The sequence below is a fragment of the Spermophilus citellus genome (genome assembly GCF_964194105.1).
Source record: "Spermophilus citellus genome assembly, chromosome: 6".
NCBI classification, from domain to species: Eukaryota; Metazoa; Chordata; class Mammalia; order Rodentia; family Sciuridae; genus Spermophilus; species Spermophilus citellus.
The window spans coordinates 23550323-23567258 of record NC_138187.1 but is presented as its reverse complement, the minus strand read 5'-3'; the positions used below and the strand labels follow the sequence as shown (position 1 = coordinate 23567258).

The following is a 16936-nucleotide window of genomic DNA, read 5'->3' as shown; positions in this document are numbered from 1 at the left end:
CAGAGCAGTGGTGGCTGCTAGGGACTGGGGGAGGTGGGGAGGCTGTGCAGGAGGAGCACAGGAGATTCTTACATGGTAAAACTTCTCTGCGTGACGCTGTCAGGAGGGACATACAACACAGTGAAAACCAGAACACAGAACCCACAGTATGAGACAGAGCGCAGGGTAGACGGGCTTGGCTCTGCCCCCCCACTGCCAACAACCACACAAAACCCATCAAATCAGAAGACAACAGCAAATCCCAAGAGCCTCACCACTGCTCAGAACTGTCCTGGTATCAAGCACAGAAGTCTGAGGAACTGCCCAGCCAGGAGACGCCTGGGGAGTCCAGCCTACAAAAAGAGCTGGCTTCCTGGGTGGAAACTGTAGGACCCTGGCCCACAAACAGGCCACTGGCAGACCTAAGAGAAGACCTAAAGAGAAGGACAGGTGACAGGCCTGACGCATAAGGAGGCTCCAATGGCCTGGGGTGCCGAGGCACTGGGAAGGGTGTGCCTGGGAACTCCATACCATCTAATTTTTCTGCAAATCAAAAACTGCTCTAAAATAGAAGTTTATTAAAAATAAAAGTGTGCCCAACTGTTTTTATCAACAGACAGAAGTCAATCAGGAAATGGCTAAATAAATGACAGATCTCTAGGAAAGGGGTAAAAAATGAGGTCAAATTATTTGCATGCAAACAAAAAGGTAAAAATGCATTGTTAAAAGCAACTTGGGGCTGGGGTTGTGGCTCAGAGATAGAGCACATGCCTAGCAGTGTGAGGCACTGGGTTCAACCCTCAAAACCACATAATAATATTGTGTCCATCCACAAGTAAAAAGATATTTAAAAAAAAAAAAAACCTGTAGGAAGTTTGAAACTTACCTGCATTTCTCTGAATTCAGTACATTTTGTATAAACCCAACAGTTAAAAAAAATTCTAAAGAGAAGCCAGGTGGGGGTTTTGATCACCAGGAGGAAAAGAACTCCACATCTCTAGCAGAGTTCAATCTCTAGTCCTTCGATCACTATCCTCAGTCCCACGACCTTCAAAAACCACCAGGATCACCTCTGCCTTCGCCCTGGGAAAGACAGGAAAGATGCGCTGCAGTTGTGATGGGGTACAGAGGCAGGAGGGACCTGTCACCTCAGGGTGCTCAGCAGTCTCGGCATCCACCAGATAATCTCCAAGTACGAAAGACGGGAAGACGCAGTAGTGCGTCACAGGCCAGAAGAGTGGAGAAAGAAACATGCCTCCGAGTCACCGCCAGGGTGAGGCCTCCTGCGCCTATCACGTGGTCCATGCTGGGGTTCAACACAGGCCAAATGACAGTGGGGAGAAAACAACTTCAAATAGAGAAAAACACCTCATCGGAAAGAAAGACTAATATTGGTAGAGAGAAAGCTAGTGAGCTCCAAAACTTGTGCTATCTGTGTGACTTAACATTTCTAACTGTCGCAGGCAAAGCACCCCCACAACCACCACCCCCCCACACCCGGCTGGATAAAGGAGGGGTGCAAATGGCTGGACACAGGCAGCACTGACTTCAATCCGGGGCCTCCCATGGAAGGACTGATGACATTGTCTTCATTCCGACATTGTCTTCATTCCTGCGAGGACAGGGTTTCTGCCACGTCCACGGCTTCTTACGGCCCACCAATGTCAGGAAACGTCCTCTCCACACTGTCACAAGTCACCCAGAGCCCAGACGGCTTCCACCACCTTCACTTCCCAAATGCTCTCATTGAGCAGAAGAAATAAGTTTCTGATCATTCTCTTTAATTTCCCTCTCAAACTGTTTTCAGAAATCAAACACAATGGTTCTTTTATAAGAATTCAGTTCTAGTCTCCAAATTGGCAACAGCTACACAAAATTTCTAAAATAAGGCTTGAGATGAATGACCTTGAATTTAGAAGGAGAAATTAAAGAGGAAGATCTACATGTCAAGAAAATAAACATGCACTGTCTCTCAGGGTGGGGGCTAAGACTTCTTTGACATCCACTCACAGCAATGCATCTCAATTAGTTTAATCCCAGATCACTATTTGTAAGTATGAAAACCTTCCTTCAATGCTACAGTAGCCCCCTTATCTGCAGGGGATACAACCCAAGATGCCCAGCAGGTGTCTGAACCCTGAAGAGTTATGGAAAATAATAATCCTACAAAACAGCCCCCAAGAAAAGCAGAGACCCAATGCAGCTGGAAGGAGGGAGAGAAACTAGCCCAACATTAAGCTTTCAGTAGATCCTCTGCTGAAGGAAGGAGGGGAATACTGAAAGTTAAGCTCTGGCCTCTGACCTCCCCACTGCAAATTAGTCCTAAAAGGACACTCAGTAGATACTCAACAATTGGCCCATAAGTCAGGAGGCAATTATTCAAATATCCGTCTCTCAGAACCTCTCTGTCAATGACTTCAACTTTCCACAGCTGCCCTCCAGAGGTTAAAGGCTTGACCTACATAGCTAGCCCCTGACTATCCAAACGGCATACCCACAGTTCCAATGATGAAACCATCCTAACTGTACCCTAAAAACAAAACCTCCTCTGTAACCGATGGCCATTTCTTGCATCCAGGAAATTAGCCCAACAGCGCCCAAGTCTGCACAGAATAAACGGCTTCCCTTAACCTGTTGAGGGCTGCACCCGTCATCTTGGCTTACAAACCACAAACATGCTGTTTACTCCTATGCCCACATACACAAATATAGTGGGGCCTTTCCCGCCTTCATGAAGCACTTAATAAGCACTGATAATAACTTTTGCAACATGAGATCCAACAGCCCTTCTTGAGCGTTTCACAGATAAAAGATCCATTCTTACCACAGATCTCAGCAACCTCAGCACATGATTCTTTTTCTGTCCTTACCAAGAGTTTTTCCTTTTCACCTAAAAAACGTGGTCTGTGGCCCGTTTGGCATATCTGAACTGCTAGAATCAGAACTCTTGTGCTGTGTGACCATTATTTTAACACACACTCTGTAACACTATGGCAGTCAACTAGATAACTAAGACAGCCACCAATGAGGTGACTCGGGGGCAGGTAGTGTATATAGGGCAGACACTCTGGACAAAGGGACAATTCAGGTGAGATGGTGCCAGACCTCGCTGTGCTACTCAGAAGAGCTTGCGGTCTGACCTCTTACTTGTTTGTTCTGGGATCTCCCATTCACTGGTTTTGGAAAGTAGTGGTCCATGGTGAAAGCCTACAGCCACAAATGCCAGAGGCAGCAGGCAGGAGGCAGACCTCGGTCAGCAAGCTCTTCTTCACTCAGCAGGGGAGTCAATTGGTCAGACACCTCATGTGACTCATTTCTGTGGGGAAAATGGCTGCTGGCCACCACGAGGGTGTGGGCTTTATACGCAGCCTAGCAGAGGCAGGCCACAGCAGGTTGGTCACTTTGGCAGGCCCTTTGGGTGGGCGGGTGCAGGGCCAGGTCACAGGAGGTGTTTTGGTGGAGGATTATTTAGGTGGGGCGGGAGGACAGGTAGTGACCACACCCTTCACATGGCAAATGAAACTACAGAAAGCAGGGAACCTCTCTCTGTATTTAGAATTCCAACATAAGTTTCACTGACAGCAAATAGAAAACAACCTGGGCACGCTTGGAGTGCCACCTCCCAGATCTCAGCCAGGTGAAACCCATGGATATGCAAACTAGGACGAATCAAAAGAGACTTGGTTCCAACACCATTTCTTGAAACCTTATGCCACTGCTGAATGTTTCAGGGACACATAGATACATCACAACAACTCAGGCACTGGTAAAGCCACTGTTCCAGAAAACAAAAGTAAACACACCCCCCTGAGATCCACAAAGACCAGCTGTCCCTTGTCTCCTCCTCTCCAACTACCAGTCCATGTTCAAGTCCTCAACACTTCAAACCAACCAGCACCCCCACCTAACAAACTCCAAGCCTCTGCCCCTGTCCCAGGATCCCATCTGTTGTCTGCCATCTGCCTTCCACCTCCACCAGACCTCTAAGGCTACTTTGGGAACAGATATCAATAACCTCTACGTCAAACATGTCAGTTTCTTTTTGCCTCCTTAATTAACCGATTCCTTTGTTTACCTTGTTTTCTTCTTCCTGATTTCCTGTTGTTGCTGTCACTGGTTATTTTGCTGCTCCTTTCCTAATTCTGAGTTGGTACTATACAAATCACTCCCAAGTCAAGGGAAACATCCCTGGAAGCAACCCAGAGCATCTCCTGCAAGGGACTGGCCAGACCCGAGTTTCACTGGCCAATTGGGGCGGCTCCTCTGCTCGGTGCTCAGGAGGGTCACTCAACAAGCAGTGCTGGAGAAGCAAGCCCACCCCTGATGTGCACCCCACCGGACACACTTCAAGGCACTGAGATCCAAACACTCGGCAGGAAAGAACAGGAAAACACACTCAAGTGTTCCACAAGCTAAGGGTTCAAGCAGGGCACTGAAAGCTGAATCCAAACAAAGATCATGAGATCTTCGAGGAAGCTGGAAGACGGACACCTGACTGTCACCAGCTGCTGACACTATGATGGCATCCTCCTCCTGCTGCAGAGGGCGGTACCACAGATGGACCAGCCCACCAGCAATTACAACAGCAGAAACTCTGGTTTCATCTCTAAATTAGGTTTTATTGTATAGCAATAAAAATAATTGAACCACTATTACTTGTAACATCACCCAGAAATCTCAAAACAAAGCATTCAGTAAAAGAAATCAGGACAAGAGCACACATGGTGGTTCCCTTTACATAAAGTTAAAAGGTAGGCAAAAAAGAATAAAAGATTCAACAGGCGAAGCGAAACTATGGTGGCAGAAGAACAACAGCACAGTTGTTCCTGTTACATTAGAAAACTACACTCACAAAAATAAGTATGATAGGATCTTCTATGTGAAGCACATACATACATGAACATGCACAAAGACTGCAGAGGCCCTGCTGTTAGAGACCGTGTTCACAGCTCCGAGTTCCGGAGCAGCACAAGTCCTCTCATGATGATATCTGTCTGACAGGTGATTGTCCTCTCATGATGATATCTGTCTGACAGGTGATTTTTAGCAGATATGCTTAGGCAATCTTTAAGCTGATAAGAAATGCTTTCAATTTCTTCATTAAATAACATCAGCACTCTTGGATCCTTCCCATTCCTCCCACTACAAACCACCTTCTACACAAAACACTGCCCTAGACTTATTTTGTCGTGTCATTAAAGACCAACTGATAAACAGAGCTTCTTTTTCTCCTACCTTGCTCTTTACCTACTTCTCTTCCTAAAAACTCCTTTCCTTGAATTGCATGTGACATATGACACCTGCATCAAATTGAACCAATTCTTCCTAAACTCTCTCTCCATGCTCCTGTCTTGAAAACCTAAGCATCTCTGTTCCTCTGGGCACCTCTTGTAATTCTACCTGCATCTTGCCTTCAACTACAACCCACTGCTGAAGACAGGACTTTAAAGTCGACCTATCTGTCCTCCAACATGCCTCAGAGTCTGCCCCAATACAAGCAATGATCACTAGATATCATCTGACCCCTCAACATGGACCTAACAGGCAACACCTTCAAACCGTCCTAAATGAGCTTAGGTGAAAGTCAGATCTGGAGGAAACCTAGGTCACTAGAGAACTTACTGTAAGTGGAGGGAAGAACCCAGCTTGCAGGCACTGGCTTTGGATCACACACAGCATTCTTGCTCTGATTTCAGCAGTGGCCAAAATCTGAATGCCATCTTAGCCAAGCAGAACAGGGTTAACGGCACTAAAGCCAAGGAGGTGAAACCAACAGTCCTGGGAGACCTCTGCCCATGGAGAGTGCTGCCAAAGGTATATTCAGGTAAAGGGGCAGGAGAAAGAGTGGTGAGAGACAGACATTCAGACCAGAGGGGCTCAAGCCTAGATTGTGACATTAACGAAGAAACAAATCAAAACATGTCAATAAGAACCCTGGGGAAGAGAATGGTTCATCCTCAGAGAGAGGGAAGGAAGGAAGGAAGGACAGATGGAGGCAGGCAGGGAGGGAGTGAGGGAAGGAAGGAGAGAAGACATTTCATAGATTCCCAAATACAATGTCATTTTTACCTCTCCTTATGAAAGCAATGATGCTTTAGGGTTAGGGTTAGAGTTAAACATACCATGCTATCCCTGGTCACAAACAATTTTTTTTTTTAAGAGAGAGAGAGAAAAATTTTTTTAATATTTATTTTTCAGTTTTTCGGTAGACACAACTTCTTTATTTTATGTGGTGCTGAGGATGGAACCCAGCACCCCGCACATGCCAGGAAAGAGCATTACCGCTTGAGCCACATCCCCAGCCCACAAACAATTTTATGATGTTAGTGACACAATGTACACACTGCAACTCAGAGACAGCAGAGGCACTGGACAGGAACCCTACTTTCTGTAGGCCCCAGGGGGAGACATGCACAAACAGCACACACTGTTGCTACTCCCTGCTGCTGGCCAACTATCCAGGAACTGAGCAGAGTGAAAGACAAGGTGGCCTCACAAGGCATATCAGAGAATTCAATGTCATGGGGACATGCTCATGCATGATGCTGACCACCAAAGTGACAGCAGTACACAGAGCTCAATCAGGCAGGCACAAAGCAGCAGCTCTCCCCAAATGAGGGCTGAACAGACGGATGTCACTGTGAATAGTTCTCATCTCAAGGACCTGCACTTACAGCTAAATTCTTGCCTTGACTCTTTATTTTTAATGAGTTATTTCTGTTAATCTGCATTTTTTTATTTTTGTGGTACTAGGGATCAAACTAAGGACCGTGAGCATGCTTTACTTCCCCCCAAATGTCCCTAATTGGCACCTAATGCTTCTATAAGCAGAGATGAGGTCAAATAGTCGATGTCTTTTAAGTTGCACTTGTGGGCCACATGATGTGAGGCCAGAGCACCAGCATCCACAGAGAGGGGCCGGTGTTCACTTCTGATGGCCAAGAATATGTAATGAAGGCAATGATGTCCGCCTTTTTTCTCTTTAAAATAGGAGGTTTTACGAAAGTTGATGTTATTGCTTCAACACAGAAGAGGACTCATCATTCTCACCTCCTGCTGGATCGTGACCTTGGCATCATTGCGTGCCAGCAGAACACACTGGTAAGGTAGGCAGTGTTGTCTTGAACAAGAGGGTCTCTCTGCTAAAAACAGGACTGTGTGGCATGCAGCTCTAACAGGCCAAAGTCGAAGCTAACCCAATTTGCCCTGTTATCTTGACAGAATGGCTTTTGGACCCCACATACTAGAGTACCAATGTATTTCTCCCCTCGTATTGAAAAGGAACATTTTGATAAAGGATAAAGATCTGGAAATATGAACACCATACTTTCCAGGAGGAAAAACAAACTACTCCACCTCCTACTTTGGGCAGCATCAGCTTCTAAGGAGGCTAGAAATTCAGTAAACCGAATTTCCTTGTTCATGAAGTTCAACAAATTCCCATTCTTTAATGCTTTTTCTTGTTCAGGCACACTAAAAAGCCCAAACAAGTAATAGGCAAAAACACTAGGGTCATTCTAATTGAGATACCTGAAATAGCACTTCTATTGAAAACCTCAAATGATAGCAGAGTTACTGATGTTTAACCACAGCTAATAAATATAGTTATGCCATGTTCATTTTGTGTGTCAGCAGTAAAGCAAACCTTTCTTGATAGCATCCACTATACCTCATATCAGATAGTCCAAAATAAATACAAGCTGGAGTTAAGAAAATCTTTAAAGAGCAGTTTCCAGCCACAGATCTTCTTTCTTAAATGGCTACGTAAACAATTCAAGAATGAGAAACATTAACTGTAATTGCTACAAAATGCTTAGAAAGCACCTGCCTTAATAAATAGCCCAAGGAAACCTTCCCAGCTGGAATTATGAGGAGACCAGAGTGAAGCCCAGTTGAAGGTGTCCTTGGGTCAGACAGTACCATAAAACTCTAACCTCATCACTATTAATTAGTAAGCCCAAAGTCACTGTAATTGAACTGGACATCCAAAAGCTGGTATGTCAAGATGAGGAATCATTCTGCAGAAAATGCTGGCCAAAGTAAGACAGGAAGCTCCTAAGCTATTCTGCTAATGCCTCTGTCGTCTTGCCACTCTGACCCAAGACACAGTCTGGTCACAGCCTGGGGGTGCCAGCTCCTGGTGTTCACGCTCCTCTAAACACATCCCAGCTTTCCAGCTACGCATCTCCTGTCTCAGCCACAGGTGGTGATGATGTGGCTGAAGGCAAAGTCCAGAGATGAGTCCATTTTAGGAGCCTGAAGAGCACTTGGCCTTCTGGCTGTGTGAGTCCAAGACAGCTGCAAAGTCAAAGTAGTGCCTTAGTGTGTTTCTTAAATATGTGTGTTAATAACCAAAAAAGGCACTGATTTAACTTCTAAAAAAAAAAGAACACATGGGGGCTGAGGCTGGGGCTGAGCAGTAGAGCGCTCACCTAATATGTGCGAGGCCCTGGGTTTGAACCTCAGCACCACATAAAAATAATAAAATAAAATAAACATTTAAAAAAAAGGAAGAAGAAGAAAACAGAATTAAGCAATTGGAGGGTTGGGAAAATGCATATAGCACTCTACAAAGCTCTGCTGTTTCCACTCAATCATTCTTTCTACAAACCACTTACCAATGCCATAAAATGTGTTGTGCTGGCCATGTGAGGAACCCAGGCCTGAGGCCGCAGTCCAGTCCAGGAGAGTGGCTGGGGCAAAGGCAGGCCAGTGTTTTTACAGGTGGAACTTAGGAGGGCAGGAAGGGGAGATACTGCACTGGAAAAGGCGTCTCAGCAGAGGCAGGGACAGAGCTAAGCCCTCAGTGGGAAGAAAGGACACTGTGGTCTTGAGAGTGCCGAGACTCAGGCCAGGAAGCGCTAGGTGCCTGTGCAGGGAGGTATCCTTGCAGGGAGGTGCACATTCCCAGCACCCATGAGGAGCAAGACTGGAAATATACATGGGTCTGTGTGGGTGAAGTCAGCGGCATCTAAGAGCAGGGTGGAGGAGCACAGCGAGTTTTCTGGGACAGCAACTTTCCCATCTGGCTGCACGGCCAGTGTCACCTGTGACACACACACCAGGATGATACCAGCAACAGTGTGCAGTCAGCTTTTCATCACTGTGACCAAACTGCCAGACGTAACGGTTTAGAGGAGAAAAAGTTCGTTCTGAGCCTGAGGGGAGGTGTCACATCCTGGCACAGGAAAGTCCTCAGCTCCCAGAAGCCAGGAAGCAGAGCCAGAGGGCAAGGGCAGCCGGGAAGGTACACCCTCCAGGCAGGCCCAGGATCCCACACCCTCCAGCCATGCCCCACTGCCCACAGCTGCCACCCAGTGGGCCACCCACATTATTAATCCACCACACAGCTTCAGCCACGGATGAGGCCACCACTCCTAATCTAACCAGTCCCCCCTCAGTATTCTTGCATCACCCCATGAGCTTTTAGGGGGACACATCACACTCAAGTCATAACACAGAGGAAATTTTAATGGTCAGCTCCTGTGGTGCTTCTCACCAGGCAGATGTGGAGTACGGCTCTCACAATGGCTCAAAAGGCAGCAGCAAGAAAGGAGATCAATTCGGAGGCTACTAAAACAGAGGGCCAGTGACAACAGCAAAGGCAGAGAGAAAAGCAAAAGCAAAGGGCTGTGACGGAAGCCCAGAGGCAGAATTGACACAAAGTGCCAGCCCCACAGACAGGGCTGATGGTAAAGAAGAACCAAGCCAGGCACGGTGGGGCACCCCTGTGATCCCCACAACCCGAAAGGCTGAGGCAGGAGGCCTGCAAGTTCCAGGCCAGCCCCAAAAACTCAGCGAGACCCTACAGCTCAGTGGTAAAGCACCTCTAGGTTCAGTCCCCAGTTCCATTAAAAAAAACAAATAACCAGAAGGAAGGAAAGGAAAGGACATCAAGAGAGTACACACAGAAGGGCCAACGTCGCAGGAGAAATAACTACAGTGGCCACCTGAGGCCAAGTCATTACGAGACAGGAAGCCTGGTCCCTGAAGTGCAGTCAAGTGAACACTGATTCTGAACTGACGCCATTTGCCGACACCTCCCCTGGATTTGCTGTGCTCAGCTACCTAACCACGTGCCATTACCAACCCCTGCAGTGCACCCACCTCTCCCTACACACACGCAGGGCGAAGGACTCTCCCAGCACAGTGCCAGCACAGGGGAGCCAACACTCACTGTCCCCCCGTGGTGGGGGACAACTGGGCAACTTAGTGAGGCCCTAAGTAATCTAGCAAGACCACATCCGCTCAGTTGGTTTCAGAGGAAACAGTACTCTGGGTTCTCTTTCCTCCTCTGCTCATTTGCAGGGAGTCGGATTCTTACCTTCTCTGCTAAGGCTTTTAAACTGTCCAGGAACCTGGTCCAGAAGTCCTTGAAGAGCGGGCGGTCGATTTTCCTCAGGCTGTCTTTGGTGCTGGCGTCCACGCTGACATACAGCTGAGTGACCGGCTTGAGCTTTCTTCAATTAAAAGGAAAAAAAAATTAGATCATGCCTCCATCAGGCAGCAACACAGGCTGTCAGCTGCAGTGACCACACCGACCCAAGCAACACACCCTCGGCCAGCACTACCCCTGGTAAATGGAAACCATTAATCATCATTCAAATACGGGGTTTTAGTGGAAAACAGAACAGAACCCAACTTCATGCCTGGCAGCACCAGCCCAGCACAATCAGGGGGCCCTGGGACCTCCCTTCCCACGAACACCGCCCTCAGACCTGCACAGCTATCGCTTCCTAACTGCACAGGGTCTGTGCCGATGGCCACCTGAGACCTTTAACTCACAGAAGGAAGTCTTCCAAGGAACCAGGGACAACCCAAAGCTCCCGCTCTACTCCTGAGCTTCCAACATGTGTGTGTGGGGGGGGGGGGGGGGGCAGGGGTTAAGTCAAGCTGGGGAGGTGCAGGCAAGGGGAGCCAGGATAGCAGGGCTATGACCCAGCACTTGCGCCACCCAGAGGAGAAACATTAGGTGCAGACTCCCACCTCTCATGAGCTCATCTCTCAGATTCACTGGCTCACTTCACTTCTAGCTGCTGGATTTTTTGCAAGTTATGCTTTATATCTAAATTGCAAATATCCCAAAATCTCTCCCCTTCTCCTTTCAAATGGGTCTCATAACTTACTCTCTTTGGTGAATTTAAAACTAACCAGCAAAGAAGACAGGATTTCCCCCTTATTAAGCCTCTGACAAAATTCTCCCACTATTGATTTTCTATAACTGTTCTACACATATTCCACATTTACCCCTACAATGTTATTTACACATGCTTTTTGTTTCAAAGTCCATGCACACTTAAAATAGAGATATTTGTAATCCCAGCAGCTAAGGAAGCTGAGGCAGGAGGATCACAAGTTCAAGGCTAGCCTGGGCAACTTAGAGAGGCCCTAAGTAATCTAGCAAGACCACATCTCAAAATATACAAGTAAAACAGGCAGGGGATATGGCCCAATGGTAAAGCATCCCTGGGTTCAATCCCCAGTACAAAACACAAAGACAAAAAACAGATATAATTCCTATGCCACACAGTGGTTATGTGCTTTTTATAGCCTGATCAGTCTTTGGGTGAAGAACCTTGAAGGGCTGGCACACAGACACACAGGTTCCTAAAGCTACCTTTTAGTGGGCGTTGTTGACATCAGTGGGCAGAATCTTTAAGGAAAAGTAAGCCAAGCAAATATGTGCTATGATCAGCTAAGTGACATGCAGGAAAGTCAGAGATGCCAGACCCAATCTTACCAAATGCAGAAGAGCTGACCAGAGGCAGAAAAAGGTGATGAAAATACTAACTGTTTCTGTGGTCCCAGTGGCTCAAGAGGCTGAGGCAGGACAATCACAAGTTCAAGGCCAGCCTGGGCAACTTAGTGAGGCCCTAAGCAACTTAGTGAGAACCTGTCTCTAAACAAAATCTTAAAAGGGGGCTGGGGATGTGGCTTAAGTGCCCCTGGGTTCAATCCCCAGTACCCACCCTCACAAAAAAAAGAAGCTATATGCAGTGGTACAGGAGAATCCCAAGTTCAAGGCCAGCCTTAGCAACTTACTAAGACCCTGTCTCAAAATTAAAAGGACTAGGGATATTCAGTGCCCTGGATTCAATCCCTAGTACCCCTCCCCCCAAAAAATACTATGTATTTTAAGCCTTCTGCAATACTGATATGCAAGGGGAAGTCTTAGAGTTTCAGGACATGTCACTGTGAGCAAAGGCCATCACTTACTAAAGTGCAGAAGAGCAGCATGGCCATGGAGGCCCGCCCCTGTCTCCTCAGTCCATCCCCGCAGGCCTCTCGAACAGACACAGCTGTGCTGCCTGACCAGTAGAGAACAGGACCTGACTGTCTTAATGGTCCTGCTGGCTGTCCGCACCGGATCCTCACAGGACTTGCCACGACACTTCCTGGCCTTTTCCCCACCCTTCATAACTACTCCAAAGGTCAAGCTCAGTGTGCAAACATCGATCATTTACACGAGAGCGAGCCCTGGACACCCGCAGTACAGGAAGGAACATGGATCCACGCCGCTGTCGAGACACTTGTCAAAGAACTGTGCAGACCTTATGCCAGGGAGCAAAGACAGACAGAGGGGAGAAGAGGCCCCTGGGACTTCACAGCTCATTTCTGAGGTGCTCAGCAGCAGCAAAGGGACCAGGGAGACACCTTCTCAGTCCCAGGGATCTTATTTCTGCCTCTTACTGGCCTCTATCCTCCATGACGTCAACGAGGCCCCTGACACGTCACCCATCTCTACAGAGACAACAGCATTTAAGTTTCCAAAAAGCAGAGTGTGATATCACTATGTCATCATAACAACTCCTGTGTCTGAAAACCTCACCATCAATGCTGAGAACAAAAAAAGGGTACTATTTAGGATATTCAATCTTAAACCAACAACCAGTCCAAATGTGCAGCGACTCCTCAAGTGCTGACCATGGTGACCCTCGTCCTGATTTTAAGACTGAGTTAAGAATAAGAAAATAAAGGAATGTACCAACAAATAAAAAGTCCCTCTCCCTTTTCTTTTTTCAGTAGACATTAGTGACTCATTCTATCTTCCGAGCTATATTCTTTGGAAGGCAGAATGAGGCCTATCACTATCTGTAGAAAGAAACAAAGCAGGGAGAAATTTATGTTTGTTAGAAATCCAAGTAAACAGTAAGTTTCATTTTCCTCTCAAAACGAAAAAAACAGCCACAGTGGCCCCAACATCAAACGCAGTGACAACTCAACACTAAGGCACCTGCGGCCATCAGTTCAGGCCAATAATCTAGGTGAGGACAGAGAGTAGTAAGAGGAGAGACCCCTCTGCCACTTGCTAGGTGCGCAGGCTGCGGGGCACTGTGCCCCCATCACCCCTCCCTCAGGTAGCTGAGTCCCCACAACCAAGCAGGGAGGTTCCAAGGAGGCCAAGTGGCCCACACAAAGACCATAGAGCACAGCTGTCAGCCAGAGACTGGAGCATCCCAGAGGCCCTGCGCAGGTCCTGGCCCCACGCAAGGCCAGCATTCTCCCACAGCGGGGCACCCACAGGGCTGCGGCGTTGGGCGGCACATGGCACTGTAAACCCAGAAGGCCAAGAAACCCACAGACTGTGAGAGGTGGACCATCACGCCAAGTACCAGAGAAGCCCACACCCACTCTTCAGAGAGAAATGCTAGTGCTCGGTCTTCTTCCCCTCTGCAGGTTCTCTCTTCACTTTACTTGCCGTCATGTATAATTAATTAGAACAAATAAAAAGTTTCACTAGAAAACATAAATAAATAAATTATAATTGTGAATGGTATGAAACTTCAAAAAAAAAATTTAAACTCAACTTCTTTCCATAGGCTCATGTACTGAGCATTCGCTCGGAGGTGGCTTAAACTAGACACTAGACACAGTGCTCAGCCTTAAACATTCACCTTGGGGGGAGCAAGAGATGAATGAATGGGTACCCCAAAACCATGACCAAAATAGTCGAGCAGAGTGGGAAAGAATGACCGAGTTAACTGGGGAATTAAGAACGGTGTAACGGGGCTGGGGATGTGGCTCAAGCGGTGTAACGAATAAGTTGAAAGGCAAGCCGACCCATGAAGGACACCAGGTTCCTGAGGAAGACAGCACAGATCATGCCAAAGGTGGTCTCAGGAGAATGGCAGGCAAATGCTCAGAGCTGGGAGCGACAGGACAAAGAGCCTGCAGCATCCCCAGAAGCTGGACACACAGCATGGCCAGGCGATCCCAGGCGATTCCAGCGCCAAGAAAGGCACTCTCTCTTGCTGGCTCCCTGCCCAGGAGTCCAGAGAAGCCTGCCAGAACTCATGAATGTGGACCCCAGTGGTCTCAAGGCCATCCTAACCCGGCCAGCCCAGTGGATCCACCAACTGACACAGGAGCACATCAAGACCAGCGGAGCTGGCCAGGACCACACAACTGCACGGCTCATACTTAGGAGCAGAAGGAAAGGTCTTATCAGGTAGCTAGAGACAGCATTAGTGACAATACCCACTAATGCAGATCAGTGACACTCCCAAGAAAGAACCCCATGGAAACTCGTGTTCTGTGAGCCTGAGAAGATGCTGCTCAGGAGTGGCTCCCTCCTGTCCAGCCACCCCTGCTCTATTACTAGCACCAAGCACACGCTTTCGTTAGCCTCAGCTGTGACAGAAGGACAAAGTTACTGGGCAGTGCGGCTCGTCCTTTCCCTCCTATCTGCCTCCACACTGCGACCACAGCTAGTGGGGGCGACATGGAGCTCTCGCCCATAAGCCCTGCAGGACTGTCACTGGACAACGCCCCTGGGAGGGTCATTGTCAGCGAGGAGCCCACTACGTTGCACCTGGAGTACTGAAACCCTCCTGGGAAAGTTGAAGACCTCAAGAAGGCCACCAGGACGAATGCAACGCTTCCAAGGCAGGGCGGGGAAGCCACCAACACAGCCAGGCTCTCCTAGAAAGACACAAATATCCAGCCTGTAAGGCACCCAGTCACCCAGGCAGCATGACCACGTCCTCCTGTGAGCTCAGACCAGAAAAGGCTGCATGATGCTCGCCTAGAGCTGCCTGCCTGGGCTGACCGCTGAGCAACTGCCTGGGCTGACCACTGACCGCTGACCCGCTGAGTGCAGCTGCACCATGAACACATGGAGCTTCCAAGATTCAGTCTGGAGCCTCGTTTCCCTGAAAGAAATGAAGACCCCCAGAGACAACTGGCATCTCAATACCTCCCAGTTCTCAGAAATGAGCACTGAGAACCACTTTCTTCCTGGTCTCTTAGGCACAGCATGGTGGGGGCCTTGGCTCACATCGGAGGAGCACTGATGATGGAAACAGAAGTGGAGGCCATCTCAGGACTAGCTGGCTCCAGAGTGGTTTCAGAAACCTGTGGTTCATGATCTAGTATCTTGTAGAGAACACTCACTGCTCTACTTTTAAGCTTTCCTCAAACTACATCTGACCTTCGGTATCCTTGGGGGACTGGTCGCCCACAAGGACCCAAATCTCTGGAAGCCAAAGCCTGCAATGCTCGGATCCCTAGTACGAGAGAGCTCTGCACCTGTTTAAGACCCACGCACACCACCTGAACACCTAAGTCCTCTTGCTGTGCCGCTCTCGGAAAAGCAAGAAGAAACATCTGCACACGTCCCTGCAACTGCAATTTTCTTTCCAGTGTTTCCCTCTGCAGTGGGGCATCCACAGAAGCACAGGAGCAGAGTATTCACATCTTCTGTTACGGAGACCAGAGGCAGGAGGTTGCCACGGTTCACGAACCCTCAATGCCTAAGCGTACACATTCTTCCCAAGCTGGCAGGATGCTCTGCTTCAGAGGAAGGTATGCCCACAGACAACACTCTCCAATAGGTCTCTGCCAGGCTTTGCAGTTGCAGGAATTCTCCCAGGATTTCAGCAACCACCTTCATAGCTCACATGTCTACTGACTTATGCCATCTTTTCTGGGATGGGTTCTGACAAGCAGGACCAGGTCCACCTTCTTGAGTTGGGTACGTAGTAAGCAAATCAATCCCTTCCAATGTCTTGGAGCCTATGGGTTTCACTCTACAGTCACACAGATCCAAGCAGCTTTCACAACAGGCTGCACTACTCACCTGATTTCTTCAGGGAACTGTGCGTTTGTGACGAGGAAACTGGAGATTTTGCGCTGGTGGAGTAGCTGCAAGAACCTATTGATCTCAGGGTACATTATCGGTTCTCCCACGAGGGACAGTGCACAGTGCTTAACCTTCATTCCTTCTTCAAACCGCTCTGCTTTGACACCTGGTACTCCTGCAGGACAGACACAGAGGAGAACAACAAGTCAAGGAAGGCACTGACCGAGGACACTGCCTTTCCTTAATGATTCTTTGGTTTCAGAGAATAAATTCATTTTTTGATACTAATCAAAAAATATACAGCAAGCGTGGGGTGGGATCTTGAGAGCCCGGCACACAAGAAGCACTCATGAGGGACTTGCTGCTGCCACTTTCCTCCAATTCGTGACGTCAATGACTGGCATCCACAACAATCATGACCAGAGTACCGCACTCCCATCCCGCATTGCCAAGAACGTGAAGAAGAGGAACTTTCACTGACCAGCTGTGCCTCAGCTTTCAGGAGGTAATTCTATTTTACACACAAATAAAACCCACCTTAAGTGAGCCTGTATAAGTCCAGCACAGGAGGTACAGGCTGCCCTCAGCAGAACCCAGGTGACAGGTGGTGCCCTCTCGGACACCCATCCCTCTAAGCACACGTCACAGCAGTATTTCTGGATGAATCATTTCTTGGGCTATGAGGATCTAACATCTTTTTGTTTAATACCAGGAATTGAACTCTGGGGTGCTTACCCACTGAGCAACATCCCTGGCCCTTTCTTATATTTTATTTAGAGACAGGGTCTTGCTAAGTTGCTGAGGCTGGCTTTGAACTTGCAATCTTCCTGCCTCAGCCTCCAAGCTGCAGGGGTTACATGCATGCACCACCGAGTC

The 16936-nt window shown here is 48.1% G+C and overlaps 1 protein-coding gene across 5 annotated transcripts in view; it reads right to left on the bottom strand.

Annotated features, from left to right (window-relative positions):
• The window catches only part of LOC308651774 (S-adenosyl-L-methionine-dependent tRNA 4-demethylwyosine synthase TYW1-like), a 108797-nt gene that overhangs the window by 36354 nt on the left and 55507 nt on the right, over positions 1–16936 (bottom strand). For all 5 annotated transcript variants that reach the window (XM_081299246.1, XM_081299245.1, XM_081299247.1 and 2 more), the window contains exons 12-13: positions 16058–16235; positions 10304–10439 (exon numbers count right to left, since the gene is read on the bottom strand). In XM_081299246.1, the coding sequence (XP_081155372.1) occupies positions 10304–10439; positions 16058–16235 (314 nt within the window). The remainder of the gene's footprint in view (positions 1–10303; positions 10440–16057; positions 16236–16936) is intronic.